Genomic DNA, 16,962 nt, shown 5'->3' with positions numbered 1-16,962 from the left:
TGTAAGTCACATCAGTCTTCTTGTGCTTAGTACTTCAGCTTGGGAACGGTTTTAAGTAGCAAAATCACCAGCAAAAACCACAGAAGTGTGAAAAACATGGTGAAAAGGACACTTGTTTACAGTTTGAGAGCTGACACAAAAAGGTAGATTGGTGCCTTGTTAGACCTCAGCTGGGAAAGTGCATGTCGGGCAACTCGTCTTTCACCACTTGTGCATGTCCACGAGTGACTGGGAAAGTACCACAAGTACTGATTTGGGGGTTACAAGTAAGTAGGCAAATTCACAGATACGAAATCTGTGTGGATCAGCTCTATATGACCTTAGTCTTTTCCCCAGAGGAAATATTTGCTAATATTTTGCTGTATTTCTTTCCAGTCTCTTTTTCTATAAATATTTTTACATAATTGAGATCATGATACAGATAAAATTTTATAGTCTTTTTTCACTTCACTGTCTAAGCATTATTACAAATTAGACAAACTTTCTAACATTTTAATTTGTTTTATTCTGTTTTATTATTATGTGCCTACATCATAATTTATTTTTGGATATTTAGGTTACTTCTAGTTTTTAGTTCTTCTAAATCTGAATGCCCTTCCTTTTTTAGCAGCAGCAGGCGCTCTTTAGTCATTTCTCCCCCAGTCCGAACATCTACAGTCTCCAGCTCTCTAAGCTCACCTACCAGTCCCTCTGCACTTTCCTTGAAGGATGAGAATGAATCTGGCTCAGCAACTGAAGAAGACCTGGCACCTGATGCAGCTCAGGGAGAAGACAATTCCGAGATCAAAGAAGAGCAAGAAGAGCCCTTAGAAGATGAGGAAACAGAAGAAGAAAGGTGCGAAGCAAGTTCTTCTGAGGAAGAAGAGTCTCTACCAGCCTGCAATGGCCCAACCCAGGCCCAGCCCTCTCCCACCATTGAGGGTGGAAAGTCCCAGGAGGAAGTTCTCCCTTGCTCTGCAGCTCCATCACCAGGCAGAGCCCTGATTCCTTCAGAATCAGAGCAGCCTTCATCTGCCCCAGAAGTAGTCTTCCGAACTCGTACCTCAAGTGAAGGATCTGAACACCCAAAGAAGAGAGCCTCTATCCAGAGAACCTCAGCACCACCTAGTAGGCCTCCTCCACCCAGAGCCACTCCAAGCCCCAGGCCCTCCTCGGGGAACATACCCTCCAGCCCTCCAGCTTCTGGAGGGGCTTCACCCACCAGCCCCAGGGCCTTCTTGGGGACTGGGACTCCAAGTCCTAGAGCCTCCCTAGAGGCCTCTTCTAATCCAGAGCCACCAGAGAAGCCAGTAAGAACTCCTGAAGCCAGAGAAAAGGAAAACACCCACAATCCAAACCCAGAACTCTGTACTTCCCCCACCATGATGATCCCTCAGGTAAGAGTGGATCTGGTTGGGTCTCTATTCCCTTTATTATTTTATTATTGTTTTTTTCAGAGATGGGGTCATGCTGTGTCATGCTTGATTGCAGTGGCGCAGTTATAGCTCACTATAGCCTCAAACTCCTGGGTTCAAGTGATCCTCCTCGCTCAGCCTGCAAAGTAGCTGGGACTACAGGTGCATGCCACTGCATCCAGCTATTTTTTTAAAAAAATTTTTAGTAGAGACTGGGTCTCACTGTGTTGCCCAGGCTGGTCTCAAACTCCTGGGCTCAAGCAATCCTCCCCCAACAGCCTCCCAAAGTGCTGGGAGTACAGGTATGAGCCACCATGTCTGGCCTTTGTTCTTTTTTATAACCTCCATGTAGATCATCTTTACTATAGTCAGGTTGTCCCATAGTTGATAAGTATAGTATCAAGAATACTACTCTTGGACACCTTTTTTGATTCTGGTGATTGTTTCTTGTCTTCACAGCAATTAATTCAGTAATCTACTCTTAGAGTAACTGACTCCTACAAAGGGCTTATCTCTAACATTATTATGAGCAGATTCTTATTAATTTCTTTCTTATCCTCCAAATTCTGGGAGTTCCTAATATAAAGAACCTACAAATGGCATCCTGTGCTTTACCTTTTTTAATGGGGATGTGAGGGAAGATCTAACTTCAGTTTATTATACCTGCACCAGTGGTAAATAGACCTTGAGAAAAATGGTAGCAAATTTCCAGGGTGTATCTTCTTTGATGATACAGACCTAGAAGCAGGAACTCACAGAGAGAAGTAAAGAAAAGCAAAAGGGGCCGGGTGTGGTGGCTCATACCTGTAATCCCGGCACTTTGGGAGGCCAATGCAGGGGATTGCTTGAGGCCCAGGAGTTCTAAACCAGCCTGAGCAATACAGAAAGACCCAGAAAACCAGAAAAATTAGCTGGCTGTGGTGGTGTGTGCCTGTAGTCCCAGTTACTTGGGAGGCAGGAGGATTGCTTAAGCCCAGGAGTTTGAAGTTGCAGTGAGCTATGATAATGCTACTACTGTACTCCAGCCCAGGCAACAGTGAGACCCTGTCTCAAAAATATAAAATTAAATTAAAATTTAAAAAAAAAAGGAAAGCAAAAGGGACAGCCTTTTGAAAGGTGAGAACATATATGAGAAAAAATTGAGAGATACCCATTGGAGAGCAATTATTTCTGCGAAGGATCTGGAAATCAAGTCATATTCTATTCAAATTATATTAAAGGCCGTCATATAGATGAGGGATTTGACTTGTTCTGAGAGACTCCAGAGGGCAGAACTATGTAGAAAGATTTCTTTTTTAATGGTACATTTTAGATCAATATAAGAGGAGCTTTCAGCAATTAGCTTCATTTAAAAAATGGGATGGAGAGGAGAGAGAGGGAGGGGTAAACAAAAAAAAAAAAAAGAAAAAAAAATTATGGGGGAAGGGCAAAGAAGGCACAAGTTGCTGACAAAAAGCAAAATGGGATGGGCCACCTTGAGAAATAGTTTTCTTTCCTTGATGTTAAGAGCTAAGGATAGGCTGGGCATAGTGGCTCACACCTGTAATCCTAGCACTCTGGGAGGCCAAGGCAGGAGAATTGCTTAAGTTCAGGAGTTCAAGACCAGCCTGAGCAAGAGGGAAACCCTGTCTCTACAAAAAAGAAAAAAATAATAAAGTTAGCTGGGCCCTTTAGTCCCAGCTACTTGGGAGGCTGAGGCAGGAGGATTGCTTGAGCCCAGGAGTTTGAGGTTGCTGTGAGCTATGATGACACCACTGCACTCCATTGCAGGTGACAGAGCAAGATTCTGTCTCTAAATAAATGAATACATAAATAATAAGTAAGTAAGATCGACAATGGGGTATATTGTAGAGGATTATGGTGAGATGTCTGACAAGATGGCACCAAGATTTATTCATTCATTCCACAATCACTTATTGAGCCCCTGCTATGTGCCAGGCACTTTTTTAGGAGGTAGGGTATGACAGTGAACAGCAACAACAAAAGAATCCGCTGCCTTCCTGAGGCTTATATTCTAGTGCAGGAAGACACAAGAAAAAGAATAAATAAGTAAAATTACAATCCAGTGGGGATAAGAGATATGAAGAAAAATTAAGTAGGGGAGGGCACAGGGAGTCGGGGCTGAATTGCAAGTTTATCCAGAGTGGTCATAGGTGACATTTGGGTAGTGAAGAAGGCCAGGACATGAGCTATATGGATATCTGGAAAAAGTGTCTGAGATTTCTGGTACCCCTCAGATCACACCACCCTACGCCTAACCTAAGATTGACCAGGCTACCTTGGGAACCTCCTGCTATCTGAGAGGAGCTAATATGGACAACGGGTTTAAGAGTGGCATCCAGGGTGCAAAGGTGTGAGACTTTCTCCTACATTGTTTACTTCGATTCACAGGTTTTTTCAGAGCCTGAAACAGCAAGGAAGATGGAAGACAAGGAAGAGAATAATAAGCTTATTTCAGCTGACTCCCCTGAGGTACTGAAATCTAAGTCACCAACATTATTATGCCCTCAGTCCTGATTCACATGAGGCATTGAAGGCCCTAACAGAGCAAGATATATTAATAAAACTTTTTCTTAAGCTGGGCACAGTGCTGTGCACCTGTAGTCCCAGCTACTCAGGTCGCTAAGCCAGGAGGATCACGTAAGACCAGGAGTTCGAGGCTGTAATGTGCCATAATGGTGCCTATGAATAGCCACTGCACTCCAGCCTGGGCAACAGGATGAGAACCTATCTCTAAAATAAATTTAAAAAAGAAAAGCTTTTCATTGGCTCGTTTCTAGTCTGAGACAGCTATGCTGATTAAGAAAGATATGCAAGACATGTGGCCAGTAAATAACAACAGGACATGAGCAGGTAAAGTATAGCAGGTCTCATTTTTCTCCACTGAAAAGAGCAATTCAGTGGTATGGAAAATCCAAAATTAATTCAATTTGACGCTGGGCAGGGCGGCGCACGCCTATAATCACAGCACTTTGGGAGGCCAAGGTGGGAAGATTGCTTGAGGTCAGGAGTCTGACACCAGCCTAGGCAACATAATGAGACCATCTCTCCACAAAAATTTTTTAAAATTAGCCAAATGCGTTGGTGTGCACTTGTAGTCCTAGCTACTTGGGAGGCTGAAGTGGGAGGATGGCTTGAGCCCAGGAGTTTGAGGTTACAGTGAGCTGTGATTGATTGTGTCATTCACTCCAGCCTGGGCAACACAGTGAGATCCTTTCTCCAAAAAAAAAAAAAATTTTCTATTTTATTTTGTAATGTATTACATGATTTTATATGTCTGATCATTTTAAGAAATAGGCTAGTAACACTGTTCTCCCTGAGGAAGAGGTATAGGATACAACTTCCTTTCCCATTTCTTTGGTCATCGAAGGTGACTTATTTACCCTGTGGAATTAAGCAACTGAGCATCTTAGATCCTATCAGTGTCACCTATCCTCTGAAGCTTGTATTCTACAAGATTTGCTCACTTCCCTTGCAGGTGTATCATAAGTCATGTTTCCTCTCAGGCAGAATTATGGACATATCACATGTAAAAATGGGTAAATAGAAATATAACTAGGGGAAAAAAATCTGTTCTTGCTCAGCATTTGAATCATCTGAGAGAGAAGGAAGGTTTTGATAACTTTCTGGGAGGTAATATTACCTTTGAGCTAATTTATGGCCTGGAAAGGGGAGAAGGGAGTAAGAAGGAAATTTTCCTTAAAGGAGAAATCACAGAATTTCAAGTGGCTATCACACTGTTAGAAATTGATTCTATTTAAAAAGATAGATTTTATAGGGCATGAATTAAATTTCAATTTAAAAAATTGTTTTTCTACCTCAGAGTACCAAAGTCTTCTCCTGGCATAGCAGTTCCTAAACAGGGCTTTCTTTTTTTTTTAAATTTTTTTTAGAGATGGGGTCTCCTTATGTTGCTCAGGCTGGAGTACAGTGAGTATTCATAGGTGTGATCATTGCACACTGCAGCCTCAAACTCCTGGCCTCATGATTCTCCTGCCCCAGCCTCCTGAGTAGCTGGGACTACAGGCACACACCACCGTGCCCAGCCTAGATGGGGCTTTCTACATCCTGGGTTCCCATCTCAGAACCTAGAACTTTTCCCAAAGAAACCATTTTACCATTTGCTTCTCCTAACTGCTTGTCATGGGTTAGGATCACTTAAGTGTGAGAATTGCAGTGCCTTCTTAAGGAGGGTTAGTCTAAAAGTGGCAGGCAGTAGGTTTAAGACCTCACACTCCCATACAGACATGTCACACAAATCACATGATGTTTGGTTATAGAAACAACTCTGGAGTCCAAAGACCTGGTTTCCTGTCCCAGCAAGTCTTTTTACCCTTTGAATCTTGGTTTCTCCATCTGTAAAAGGATGGAGAAAAGCCACCTCTGATGCCTTCAGGCTCTGGTGAAACAACATTATATGTTTGCCCTTTGTATTATATATGACCCTTATAAAGTGTAAGGCACAGAAGACCTTTCCAAGCAGAGGTGCTGGGGAGGTTGAGCCACCTCTCATGGGCAGAACACTTCTCTTTGTAGGGCCACGGCCTTCAGCTTCAAGACTCTGCAGTTCCAGGAGACAGCAATCTCACAGCACCTGAGCCTCAAGAAGAGGTAAGGAGACCAGATATACAGGGAACAGTGTGGGTGGTAAGATTGGGCATTGGATGGACAAGAGTTTGACTACAGGCTGGAATCCTCACCATGAGCTACAAGTATAAGGGGAATCCAGCAGTAAACCATACCTTTAGAGCGAAGTCAAGCAGGTGGGAACCAAAGGAACTAAGAATGAACTGGGACTTCATGGTGTCTGTGCCCGTTTCACAACACTTGGCCTTAAACTAGCCCTATCTCATAAGTGTTTCATTATATCTGAACTTATTTCAAAAGGAGTTACAGAGGTTAAGATATACAAAAAGAATACCAAAAGGTCATATGTATATTATACAGTCATGCATTGCTTAACGAGATTATGTTCTGAGAAATGTGTTGTTAGGTGATTTTGTTGTGTGAACATCAGAGCATACTTACACAAACCTAGATGGTATATCCTACTGCACACCTAGGCTATGATCTGTACAGCATGTTCCCATACTAAATACTGTAGGCAATTGTAACACCATGGTGAATATTTGTATATCTATATATAGCTAAACATAGAAAAAGTACAGTAAAAATATGATATAGAAGATAAAAAACAGTATACCTGTCTAGGGCACTTACCATGAACAAAGCCCGCAGGACTGGAAGTTGCTCTAGGTGAGTCAGTAAGTGGATGGTGAGTGAATGTGAAGGCCGAGGACATTACTATACACCACTGTAGACTTTATAAACACTACACTTAGGCTACACTAATGAAAAATTTCTTTCTTCAATAATAAATTAACCTTAGCTTACTGAAACATTTTTACTTTATAAACGTTTAATTTTTTTAACTTTTTGACTCTTGTAATAACAGCTTAAAACACAAATACGTTGTACAGCTACACAAAAATATTTTTTCTTTATATTCTTATTCTATAAGCTTTTTTCTATTTTTGATTATTTTTTTATTTTTTTACTTTTTTTTTTACTTTTTAAACTTTTTGTTATAAACTAAGACATAGAGTCAGGTGCAGTGGCACACACCTATAGTCCCAGCTACTGGGGAACTTGAAGCGGAAGGTTCACTAGAGCCCAGGAATTCAAGTCCAGCCTGTCCCGGTAACATAGTAAGATCCCATCTCTAAAAGAATTAAAAATAAATAAATGGGAGGGAAAAAAAACTAAGATAAAAATATACATATTAGACTAGACCTACGTCAGAATCATCAGCATCACTGTCTTCCACCTTCACATCTTGTCCTGTTGGAAGATCTTCAGGGTAACAGGTATAGAGTTGTCATCTCCTATGATAACAATGCCGCCTTCTTGGATACCTTCTGAAGGACCTGCCTGAGGATGTTCTACAGTTAACTTTTTTCTTAATAAGTAGAAGGAGTACACACTAAAATAATAATAAAAAGTATAGTATAGTAAATACATACACCAGTAACATAGTTGTTTAAATTATGTCCTGTATGTAATGGCATGTGATATACTTTTATACAACTGGCAGTGCAGAAGCTTTGTTTACACGAGCATCACCACAAATGTGTGAGTAATGCGCTGTGCTGTGCCATTACAACAGCTACAATGTCACTGGGTGATAGGATTTTTTCAGCTCAATTATAATCTTATGGGACCACTGTCATATATACGGTCCATGATTGATTGAAACATCATTATGCAATGCATGACTGTATGTGTCATATACTTATACAATATACTTTCATGTATACACACCTAATATAGCAAAATAATTCAGAAGTATATGAGACAAGACAGTGACACAAAATGGAGCCATGAATTAAAGTACAAAAAATGCATTCTATGAAATAAACTTACTACAGATGGACCACAAAATTGGTTCCATTCTTTCTAACATCAAAGAAGAAGAGAAAAACGTCAGTTCACTCATTCATGATGCCCATTACGAAGAGATGGTGAATGATATAATGAACAATATCTGCAACAAGTTCTTACAATAATCCCAACAAGTTTCACATTGTATCCCTCAATACAGGCCAGTGGCATTACGTGAAATACAATTCAATAGAAGCAAGTTGAGTTTCTACCCCTCTTAAGTGGTTGATGGGAGGGCAGGCCAGCACCTAATACAACCGTGTTTGCTTTCCAGGGATCTACAAGTCAAGATGCACAACTCTGAAGAGAAATTGCCAAGACCCTCCCATACACATGCCTCCCCAGAGAAGCTCCTCAACTAGAGGGTATAGGTCAGAGGGATATAAGAGCCAGCATTCATTTCTAGATTCTCAGACAGTATGAATGCTGGTGGTCTCTAAAACCTGGCATTATTGGAAGCTGAGGAACAGTCTTGTGGGAGGGAGGGAGGGAGGCAAGCAGTCTTGGGAGAAGAGAATGTTAGACTCGGGGAATACTTAATTCGGGTTTTAGCATTTTTAGAAGAATAAGACTCTATGTATCAATTAAAATGGGGCTATAAAGCAAAAGTATCTATAGACAAACACTTGTCCACACAGAGACATATAACGACACATACTCAGAGAATAGTGAACAAATCTGTCTTTGACTTAAACCACTAGCCAGAAGAATAGATTTTCAGACTGTTAAATAAAGTATGATTCTGACTGTATATGGATTCTTTGTTTGATACAGGGCATTACTCCAGCCCAGCTCACTGTTTTCCACTTGGGCAAAGTTATTGATTCTGCCCCAGGTTCAGAAAGCTTTAGTTGCATCCTTGACCCCTAGCTCACCCTACCTCCTAGCCGTAATAATGATGTCAGGGGACACAGACTCCTCTCCTCAATCCAGATACGCTACTGCATGCCCTCCCCCACTTTGGTTAATAAGCAAATACCCTTGGAAAGGAGTTATATTTTAGAGTTATATCTAGTGTTTACAACCTAATATTCGGTATGAATAAGGATCTGAGCAGGATATTAGAAGATATGAAACTCCAAGTGAAGGTAAAGGATGCAAAGTATAATAATAATAATAATATCATGGAAATGGCATGAAATTTGGAGTCAGAAGTCCTGGATTCAAATTCTATCATTTGCCTTCCGTGAAAATGTTTGTGAAAACATTAAAAGTAGCTCTGAAGTCCTGCCACCTTGATAAATACACATATATATTCAAACACTCTTCCATCTTTGCTCTTGCTTTTAGAGATATCACCATTTGTTCAATCACTCAGCAAGCATTTATTAAGCATGAACTCTGTGCCAAGCACTGAGAACTAGTACTAATTCGGGGGAAACAATGATGAGGGGGGAAAAAAGTAAGATATTTAAAGAGTTAGTGAGAATATTGAGCAGGGAGCCAAATGGGCAGGATTTTGTGATGGGTTAAAAGGGGACACATGATGAAGACTGAGGTTTTAAGGAATTATTCTAGGTTAGGCTTGAGATACTAGAATTTGGTGGTGCCATTCCCTGAAACAGTGACTATGGGAGATAGTGTATTTATATGGATTCTCTGGTTACAAGCAACAAACTGACAAAATTAAGCAATAAAGGATATGTTAGAAGGATATCAAGCAGCTCATAAAACTGAAAGAATAACCAGGCTACAGGAAAGAACAAGAGCCAGCCCAGGGATGTCTACAGCAGGAATGTGTGGACAGTTCCTCAAAGCAGCTGCCATTGGAAGACTCAGCTTCACCTGCCAACATGTCCTCCCCAAATCCAAACTCCTTAGAGAAAGAATCTGACTGGCCCAGTTTGCATGATGTGTCCATCCTGTGGCCAGGGAAATGGAGAACTATGGCACTATTACTCACCGTGGGAGTAGGGAGGTACGGGGTGGGGGAAGGCATGTTGGTGTCTGTAATGACTAGAAGATCAGTCAGTGGTGGCAGGGGTTAGTGGTGAGGAGGGTGATTCAAAGACGAGGAAACTTTGGGGGATGATAGAAATGTTCTTAATTTTGATTATGATGATAGTTTTATGGGTATATATATATGTTTCAAAGCTTATAAAATTGTATATTTTATGGGCAGTTTATTTTGCATTACTTATGCCTCGATTAAGCTATAAAAACAAACCTTAGGAGTTCCCTACAAGCATTGGACACAAGGAGTTTGAGGAACTTACAGGATTTTCCAGTAGATGCGTCCATTAGGGAACTGGAAATACATGTTTATATTTGGGAGTCATTTTTTTTTTTTTCTAAAATCTAATGCTATTACTCTTCTTTAAAAAGCGTAACCTGGCCGGGTGCGGTGGCTCACGCCTGTAATCCTAGCTCTCTGGGAGGCCGAGGCAGGAGGATTGCTTGAGGTCAGGAGTTCGAAACCAGCCTGAGCAAGAGCGAGACCCCGTCTCTACTAAAATAGAAAGAAATTAATTGGACAACTAAAAATATATAGAAAAAATTAGCCGGGCATGGTGGCGCATGCCTGTAGTCCCAGCTACTCGGGAGGCTGAGGCAGGCGGATCGCTTGAGCCCAGGAGTTTGAGGGTGCTGTGAGCTAGGCTGACGCCACGGCACTCTAGCCCGGGCAACACAGTGAGACTCTGTCTCAAAAAAAAAGAAAAGAAAAGAAAAAAGGGCTGGGTGCGGTGGCTCATGCCTGTAATCCTAGCACTGTGGGAGGCGAGAGGATTGCTTGAGCTCAGGAGTTCGAGACTAGCCTGAGCAAGAGCGAGACCCCGTCTCTACTGTAAATAGAAAGAAATTAGCCAAATAACTAAAAATAGAAAAAATTAGCCAGGCACGGTGGCACGTGCCTATAGTCCCAGCTACCCGGGAGGCTGAGGCAGGAGGATCACTTGAGCCCAGGAGTTTGAGGTTGCTGTGAGCTAGGCTGACGCCACGGCACTCTAGCCCAGGCAACAAAGTGAGGCTCTGTCTCAAAAAAAAAAAGAAAAAAAAGATGCTTATGAGAGACTATTAACAACCCTCGGATAAAATTGTGAAAGTGTCAGCAAATCAGTAGAGAGTCAGTTGGGCTAGATGGCCTCTGAGTTTGTGGTTCTAACAATCTTCAACACATAATAGAATATGCAATGAGGGAGACAGACCCAGATACAAGATCTCAACCTTTCCTGGAATTCATGGTCAGCTGGTCAGCTAGAGTAAGTAAATGCAAACAACTGTCCTTTGGAATTTAGCCCTTAAGATTTGAATTTCCTTTTCTTTTGGATATTCTCTTATCTGAGGACTGGCTAGGCTGACCTTTCTCTTACTAACTTACATACATCTTGCTTACATGTCACACACACATATATTTCTCACACAATATATTTCAATAAAATCAATTTCACCAACTTTCTGTTTTTTTATTCTCTGGGTTTTTTTGTTTTGTTTTTTCTTTTTGTTTTTTACCAACTTTAGGAATGAAAGCAACTACCCTTGCTTTATTTATGGCTTTGGTTTTTATGCCTCTCTTCTGAGACTTTCTCTTTTAGTCTTTATTCGCCTGATGAACATGCACAATCTGATGATACCAGTCTTTCTATGGATCTATATAAATATTGATTCCCAAACCTACAGAACTCACAAGAATAAGAAGCAAGCACAGAAGTCTGTTTCACTGGGACATAACGCAGAATTATACCACAAGAATTCCAACTCTAAATGGGAAGCCAGGATGACAATAGCTACTAGCATGTGCCAGGTCAGGTTCTAATGCTTTACAGTAAGTATGTATTAAGTCATTCCATCCCCACAGTAACTCTATGAGACAGGTGTTGCCCCACGCGACGTAAGAGAAATGAAACAGAAGTACTTTGTCCAAGATCACACAGCAGAGCTGACTTCAGAGCCTGCATTATATACTATCACATCCTCTTAGTCATTGAGTTCCCTCCTTAATTTGGGAACTTCCTCACAAAGAAGTGAGTCAAGAGGTAGCTAAAGTATGACACTGATAAATATTTAAATTGTGGCGCTTACCCTGTGTTACAAAATGGCTTTACAGGCATTATCACTTTCAGTCCCCCATTCTAGGGATGAGGAAGCAGGTTTCAGAGATGTTAAGTAATTTGCCCACACGGCTAACAAGCAGCGGAGGAGCTGGGGCTGTTTGAATCCAAAGTCCACACGCTCATAACCGCTCCGCTACACTGCCTCAGATGAATGTGAACGAACAAGGAAGATGCGGGTGGCGCCTCGTTTCTCACCCCACCTCACCTCCCTTAGTAGATGTACCTAAGTTAGCTGACCTTCCAAGCTTCGGGACACAGACCTATTTATGTAAGTGATATACAAACGCAAAGAAATGTAACTTTTCGCATTTGCTGAAAATACAAATAACGTCAACTCCGGGGAAATGGGACGGATTCCAATTAGCCCGCTGTTCAGATCTCATCCTCTCTGGAGCCCCGGAGCGAGGGAGGAAGTGGCTCCGGATGGAAAGTAAAGTGACAATCGCAGAAGGGAAGGCAGCCTTTCCTCCCCGGGCAGCAGAGGCGGCCCAGCGGGCAGAGGGAACCTGCAGAGGGCGGTTTCTCTCCTCTTTCCTGTCCCACCCAGTCGGCCTGTCCCCCACCCCCACTCCGGCTGGCCTTTGCAGCTAACTGCGCGTCTCTCCGCGGCTTCCTCCAGCTCGGGGTCCCTCGGTCGGTCTCTCTGGCTCGGCCTCTCCAGGCCTCCGGGAAATCTCTGCGGTTCGCGCCCGGGTCGAGTTCAAAAGGACGCGCGGAGTGGCGCCGGCCCTTCCCCGGCAGCCCGTCCAACTGGAAAGGTGAGCATGCGGAGGAGGGGACCTGGGGAGGGCGGGAGCGCCAGGAGAGCCCAGTCGCCCACACACACGGCAGCCACCTCAGCCACTGCAAGAACTGAAACCGCGAGCGGCCGGAGCTCCGCGTTCCGCTAGAGCCGCGGGTTGCAGCTGCTCCGACCGCGGCGTCCCGGGACGTACCGCCCAGCCGCCCGGCGCGCACCGGCTCCAGTCAGCGCGGGGAGTTACTTGTGCGGGTAACGCAGGAGGGCTCCGAGTGGGGCTAGGGGCGGGGCCGCGGGGGCGAGGACCCAGCCCGCCCCGTCCACCCGGCGTGATCCCCGACGTCCGCAGAGGTGTCGCGGGTCCCCCGGGCGCCCGAGTCACAAGCTGGGGCCGTGAGGTTTGGCCGGCCAGTGGGGTTCGGTAGGCTGTGCGCGCATGGCGCACCAGACGACGAAGCGAGGACTGGGAGCGAGGTGGCCAAGCCCGGAGACAGGCCAAAAGGCGACTGAGGGCCCTCATCTCCATTTTCTCTGCCTGGCTACCCCGTTGTCCCCACCCCAGCTCCGGAGCCCGGACGTGGGTCCTGACCTTCCTGGCCCTCTCCTGACACCTGGTGGATGGCTCCACCACAATCCGGGCTGTGGAATCCCGGGGTACCTGTTATCGCGCTTTGGTGAAACTGGGTCCTCTGCGGATTTGCGTACCTTTGCCTAACTTTCTCAGGCCTTGAGAGATCGCCTAGGTAAATGTGGTAGCCCAGTGAAAGGATCTCTGGGTAGAGCGTTCAGAGGTGATGCACCGCAAATGCATGCGGTCTCAGGTCTGCGCCTGGGGAGAGACATTGGTACCTGGAGGCTGGGGAGATACTCAGGGAAACCAGAAGAGAAAAAGAGGAAATGGGGAAGGGACTCAGGAAAACCTGGCAACAAAGGCTTTCCTGGGATTTACAGGCGTCTCCGGCCTCAGGGGCCCACCCATTCTTTCCTGCCTATGCACTTCTTCCTGCAGATCTGCCCTTCCTCGAGGTCTTCAACCACTGGCAGCAATGACCAGCTTCCTGACCACACCTTCTCCAGGAGGTAGGTGAAGCCTTTCCTAATCCGAATGGAAGAGACTTGTTCAACATCCCCTACCCGGATCAGTCCCGGGATTCCTGGAGGCCTCAGCCCAGAGGGGAAGACTCTCCCACCTCTCTCTGCCTGCCTCACAGGAAAAGGTCCTGGCAGGACACAGGAGATAACTAGAGTGTGCACTGTAGTACAGTTTTCATCTGAAGCCTGGTGGACCTGGGCCAGTTCCGGGCGCTTACCGCTTAAAGCTTTGTGACCTCGGTTTATAAACTAATTTTGTAAACCTAAAGGAAGGGCTTAACATTCACCCCTCTAATAATTTATAGCTGTGGCAGAGTTTGGCAGCGACCCCCATAATTAAACATGGAATCTTTCAAAGATAACAGGGAAGTTAAAATTTTTATAAAACATACTAAAGATAGTATTTCTAAGCTTGAACTCCAGTTTCATTTGTAAAATAGGAAAATAGTACCTATCTTATGAGGCTATTTGTGCGGATTAAATGCGACAACCCACATAAAACTCCTATAATAGTGTCTAGTATCTAGTAAGCACTCAATGACATTGGTATTTATTATTGGGTGCTTGTTAGAAATGCATGTTTCCCAGGAAAGGGATTTTGCTAGTCTAATTCGACCCTTCTGATGATACAGACCCAGCACCAAAACCCCACTGTTCCTGGAGGTATGCTACAGCAGGGCTCTGCCACTCATCACACCGAGAATGCATTCCCGCCTCTCTGTTCATAACCAGGCTGGGCTGGACAAACTGCCAGATATTTATTGATTGTTTTCAGCATATACTAGATAGAGTGGGGTAGGAACAACCCCTTGGTTGGTCTATGTACCTGTATTTTCATACACATAGTCTCATTTGTCATTAGGACAGACATTCTTAGCTTTTACTGACGTGGAAACAGGTGACTGACAACCCCAGTGGAAGTCTAAGACAGTGTCCTCTGTCACAGTGATGCACACAGTGCAGACTTTTAATTGTCTGGTGAGAAGAGATAAGAAAAGGGAGAAATGGGCAGAAGTCTAGATAGGTCAGCAAAGGCTTCGTGAGTGGGGAAGGGGATCTAGGCTTTTGCCTTGAAGGATGGATGACGTTTGCACAGGCATAGAGGGGCAGCACGTATTCTAGATGAAGGCAGAATACCTTTCCCATGTGTGAAGCTACAGAAACTGGATTTGCCCTGGAGATGTTCAGGAGGAGAAGGCAGAGGACCTCCAGAATAAACCTGCCTACAGGGAAAAAGCCAGCTGGGGTTAGGACCTGGACAAAGGAGAACTATTTACATTCTTTTTTTCCTTCTTTTTTAAAATTCATGGTAAAATATATATAATACAAGTGTTACCATTTTAACCATTCTTTGGTGTACAGTTCGGTGGTACAATAGTCCCCTTTTACCTGCAGGGGATATATTCCAAGACCTCCAGTGGATGTCTGAAACCACGAATAGTACTGAATCCTGTATATACTGTGTTGTTTCCTATGTATACAATACCTATGATAAAGTTTAATTTATAAGTTAGACACAATAAGAGATTAATAATAACTAATAATAAAATGGAAGAATTATAGTAACATACTTTAATAAAAGTTATGTCAATGTGGTCCCTCTCTCTCCCTTTCAAAATAGCTTATTGTACTGTAGATCTTAGAACCCTCAGCATACAATTTTTTTCCTTTCCTTATTAAGTCAAGAACTTTCACCTTTTCACCTAAAGGAAGCACTTTACTGCTTTCTCTGTGACATGTCCAAATTGCCAGCATTACTACTTTTTTGTGTTGGGGCCGTTACTAAGTAAAAGAAGAGTTACTTGAACACAAACACTGTGATTCTGTGACATCCAGCTACTAAGTGAGCAGTGGGCAGGTAGCATCTACAGCATGGATATGCAAGACAAAGGGATGATTCATTTCCTGGGCTGGACAGAGCAAGATTTCATCATACTATTCAGAATGGCATACAAGTTAAAACTTATGAATTATTTATTTCTAGAATTGTCTATTTAATATTTTTGAATTGTGGTTGACTGAGAGTACTGAAACCATGGAAAGAGAAAGCACAGATAGGGAGGGATGACTGTACTGAGTACAGTCACATGGTCATGCAGCCATCACCGCCATCCATCTCCAGCACTCTTTCGTCTTCCCAAGCTGAAATTCACATCCATTAAACGCTAACTCCCATTCCCCCCTCCCTCAGCCCCTGGCAACCACCATTCTACCTTCTGCCTCAATGAATTTGACTGCTGTAGGTACCCTGTGTAAGTGAAATCATACAGTATTTGTCCTTTTGTGTCTGGCTTATTTCACTGAGCATGATGTCCTCAAGGTTTATCCATATTATAGCATATGTCAGAATTTCTTTCCTTTTAAAGGCTGAATAATCTTCTGTTGTATGTAATTACTACATTTTGTTTATCCATTCATCTGTTGATGGACATTTGATTACTTCCGCCTTTTGGCTATTGTAAATAATGCCACTATGAACATGGTGTACAAACATCTGTTTGAATCTGCTTTCAGTTCTTTTGGATATATACTCAGAAGTGGAATTGCTGTATCATGTGGTAATTCTAAGTTTAATATTTTTGAGGAACCACTGTTCCCCACAGTGGCTGCACTATTTTTCATTCCCACTAGCAATGCATAAATCTTCCTGTTTCTCCACATTCTTGCCAATACTTTTTACTTTCTGTTTTTTTACCAGTATCTCATTGTGGTTTTGATTTGCATTTCCTTAATGATTAGTTATGTTGAACATTTTTTCATGTGCTTATTGGCCATCTGTATATCTTTGGAGAAATGTCTATTTAAGTCTCGGCCCATATTTTTATTTGGATTCTTTTGTTGTTGTTGTTGAGTTGTATATTTATATTTTTGACCCAATGAGTGAAATGACATGAGTAAAGTGGTATCATAGGACGTATCATACAGTCCTCTACCTCCTGGGTCCAAGCAAATGTAAGTTCAGAGACAGGGATGGAGAAAAGAATAGAAATCACAGACAGGGAGAGAGCATATACTTTGAAGGATGGGATCACTAGGGTCAGCCCTTCACTTCCGCTCTGTCTTGCACTTCTTTTCCCCCACCTTTCCCACCTATGCCCCCCTCACATCCCTTTTCCCCAGTCTATAAAGATTTCCTAAAGGAGATATCCTCAGGAGTGTGGAAAATGAGGGTCACATTATGACTTTTTTGGGCCCTTGGCACTTTTGTCTTTGTGGGCTTCTCCTCCATACTATATATATATAT

General features: G+C 43.2%; 2 protein-coding genes across 5 annotated transcripts in view; both read left to right on the top strand.

Annotated features, from left to right (window-relative positions):
* The window catches only part of BIN2 (bridging integrator 2), a 34,958-nt gene extending 26,375 nt beyond the window's left edge, over window positions 1–8,583 (top strand). The window contains exons 10-13 of one of the 3 annotated variants that reach the window (XM_012654419.1): window positions 608–1,376; window positions 3,786–3,866; window positions 5,931–6,005; window positions 8,110–8,583. In XM_012654419.1, coding sequence (XP_012509873.1) covers window positions 608–1,376; window positions 3,786–3,866; window positions 5,931–6,005; window positions 8,110–8,139 — 955 coding nt within the window. In that variant the 3' untranslated portion in view covers window positions 8,140–8,583. The remainder of the gene's footprint in view (window positions 1–607; window positions 1,377–3,785; window positions 3,867–5,930; window positions 6,006–8,109) is intronic. The other 2 variants (XM_012654435.1, XM_012654427.1) reach the window with 2 other exon arrangements.
* A 3,438-nt stretch (window positions 8,584–12,021) lies between these two features.
* Window positions 12,022–16,962, top strand: part of SMAGP (small cell adhesion glycoprotein) — a 24,388-nt gene continuing 19,447 nt past the window's right edge. The window contains exons 1-3 of one of the 2 annotated variants that reach the window (XM_012652899.1): window positions 12,022–12,155; window positions 12,507–12,645; window positions 13,636–13,706. In XM_012652899.1, coding sequence (XP_012508353.1) covers window positions 12,035–12,155; window positions 12,507–12,645; window positions 13,636–13,706 — 331 coding nt within the window. In that variant the 5' untranslated portion in view covers window positions 12,022–12,034. Of the gene's footprint in view, window positions 12,156–12,506; window positions 12,646–13,203; window positions 13,370–13,635; window positions 13,707–16,962 lie in introns of those variants that run through there. The other variant, XM_012652904.1, reaches the window with a different exon arrangement.

Source organism: Propithecus coquereli, unplaced genomic scaffold (genome assembly GCF_000956105.1).
Source record: "Propithecus coquereli isolate 6110/MARCELLA unplaced genomic scaffold, Pcoq_1.0 Scaffold111, whole genome shotgun sequence".
In the NCBI taxonomy this organism is placed as follows: domain Eukaryota; kingdom Metazoa; phylum Chordata; class Mammalia; order Primates; family Indriidae; genus Propithecus; species Propithecus coquereli.
The sequence above is the reverse complement of the archived record's forward strand: the minus strand, read 5'-3'. Positions and strand labels throughout refer to the sequence as shown.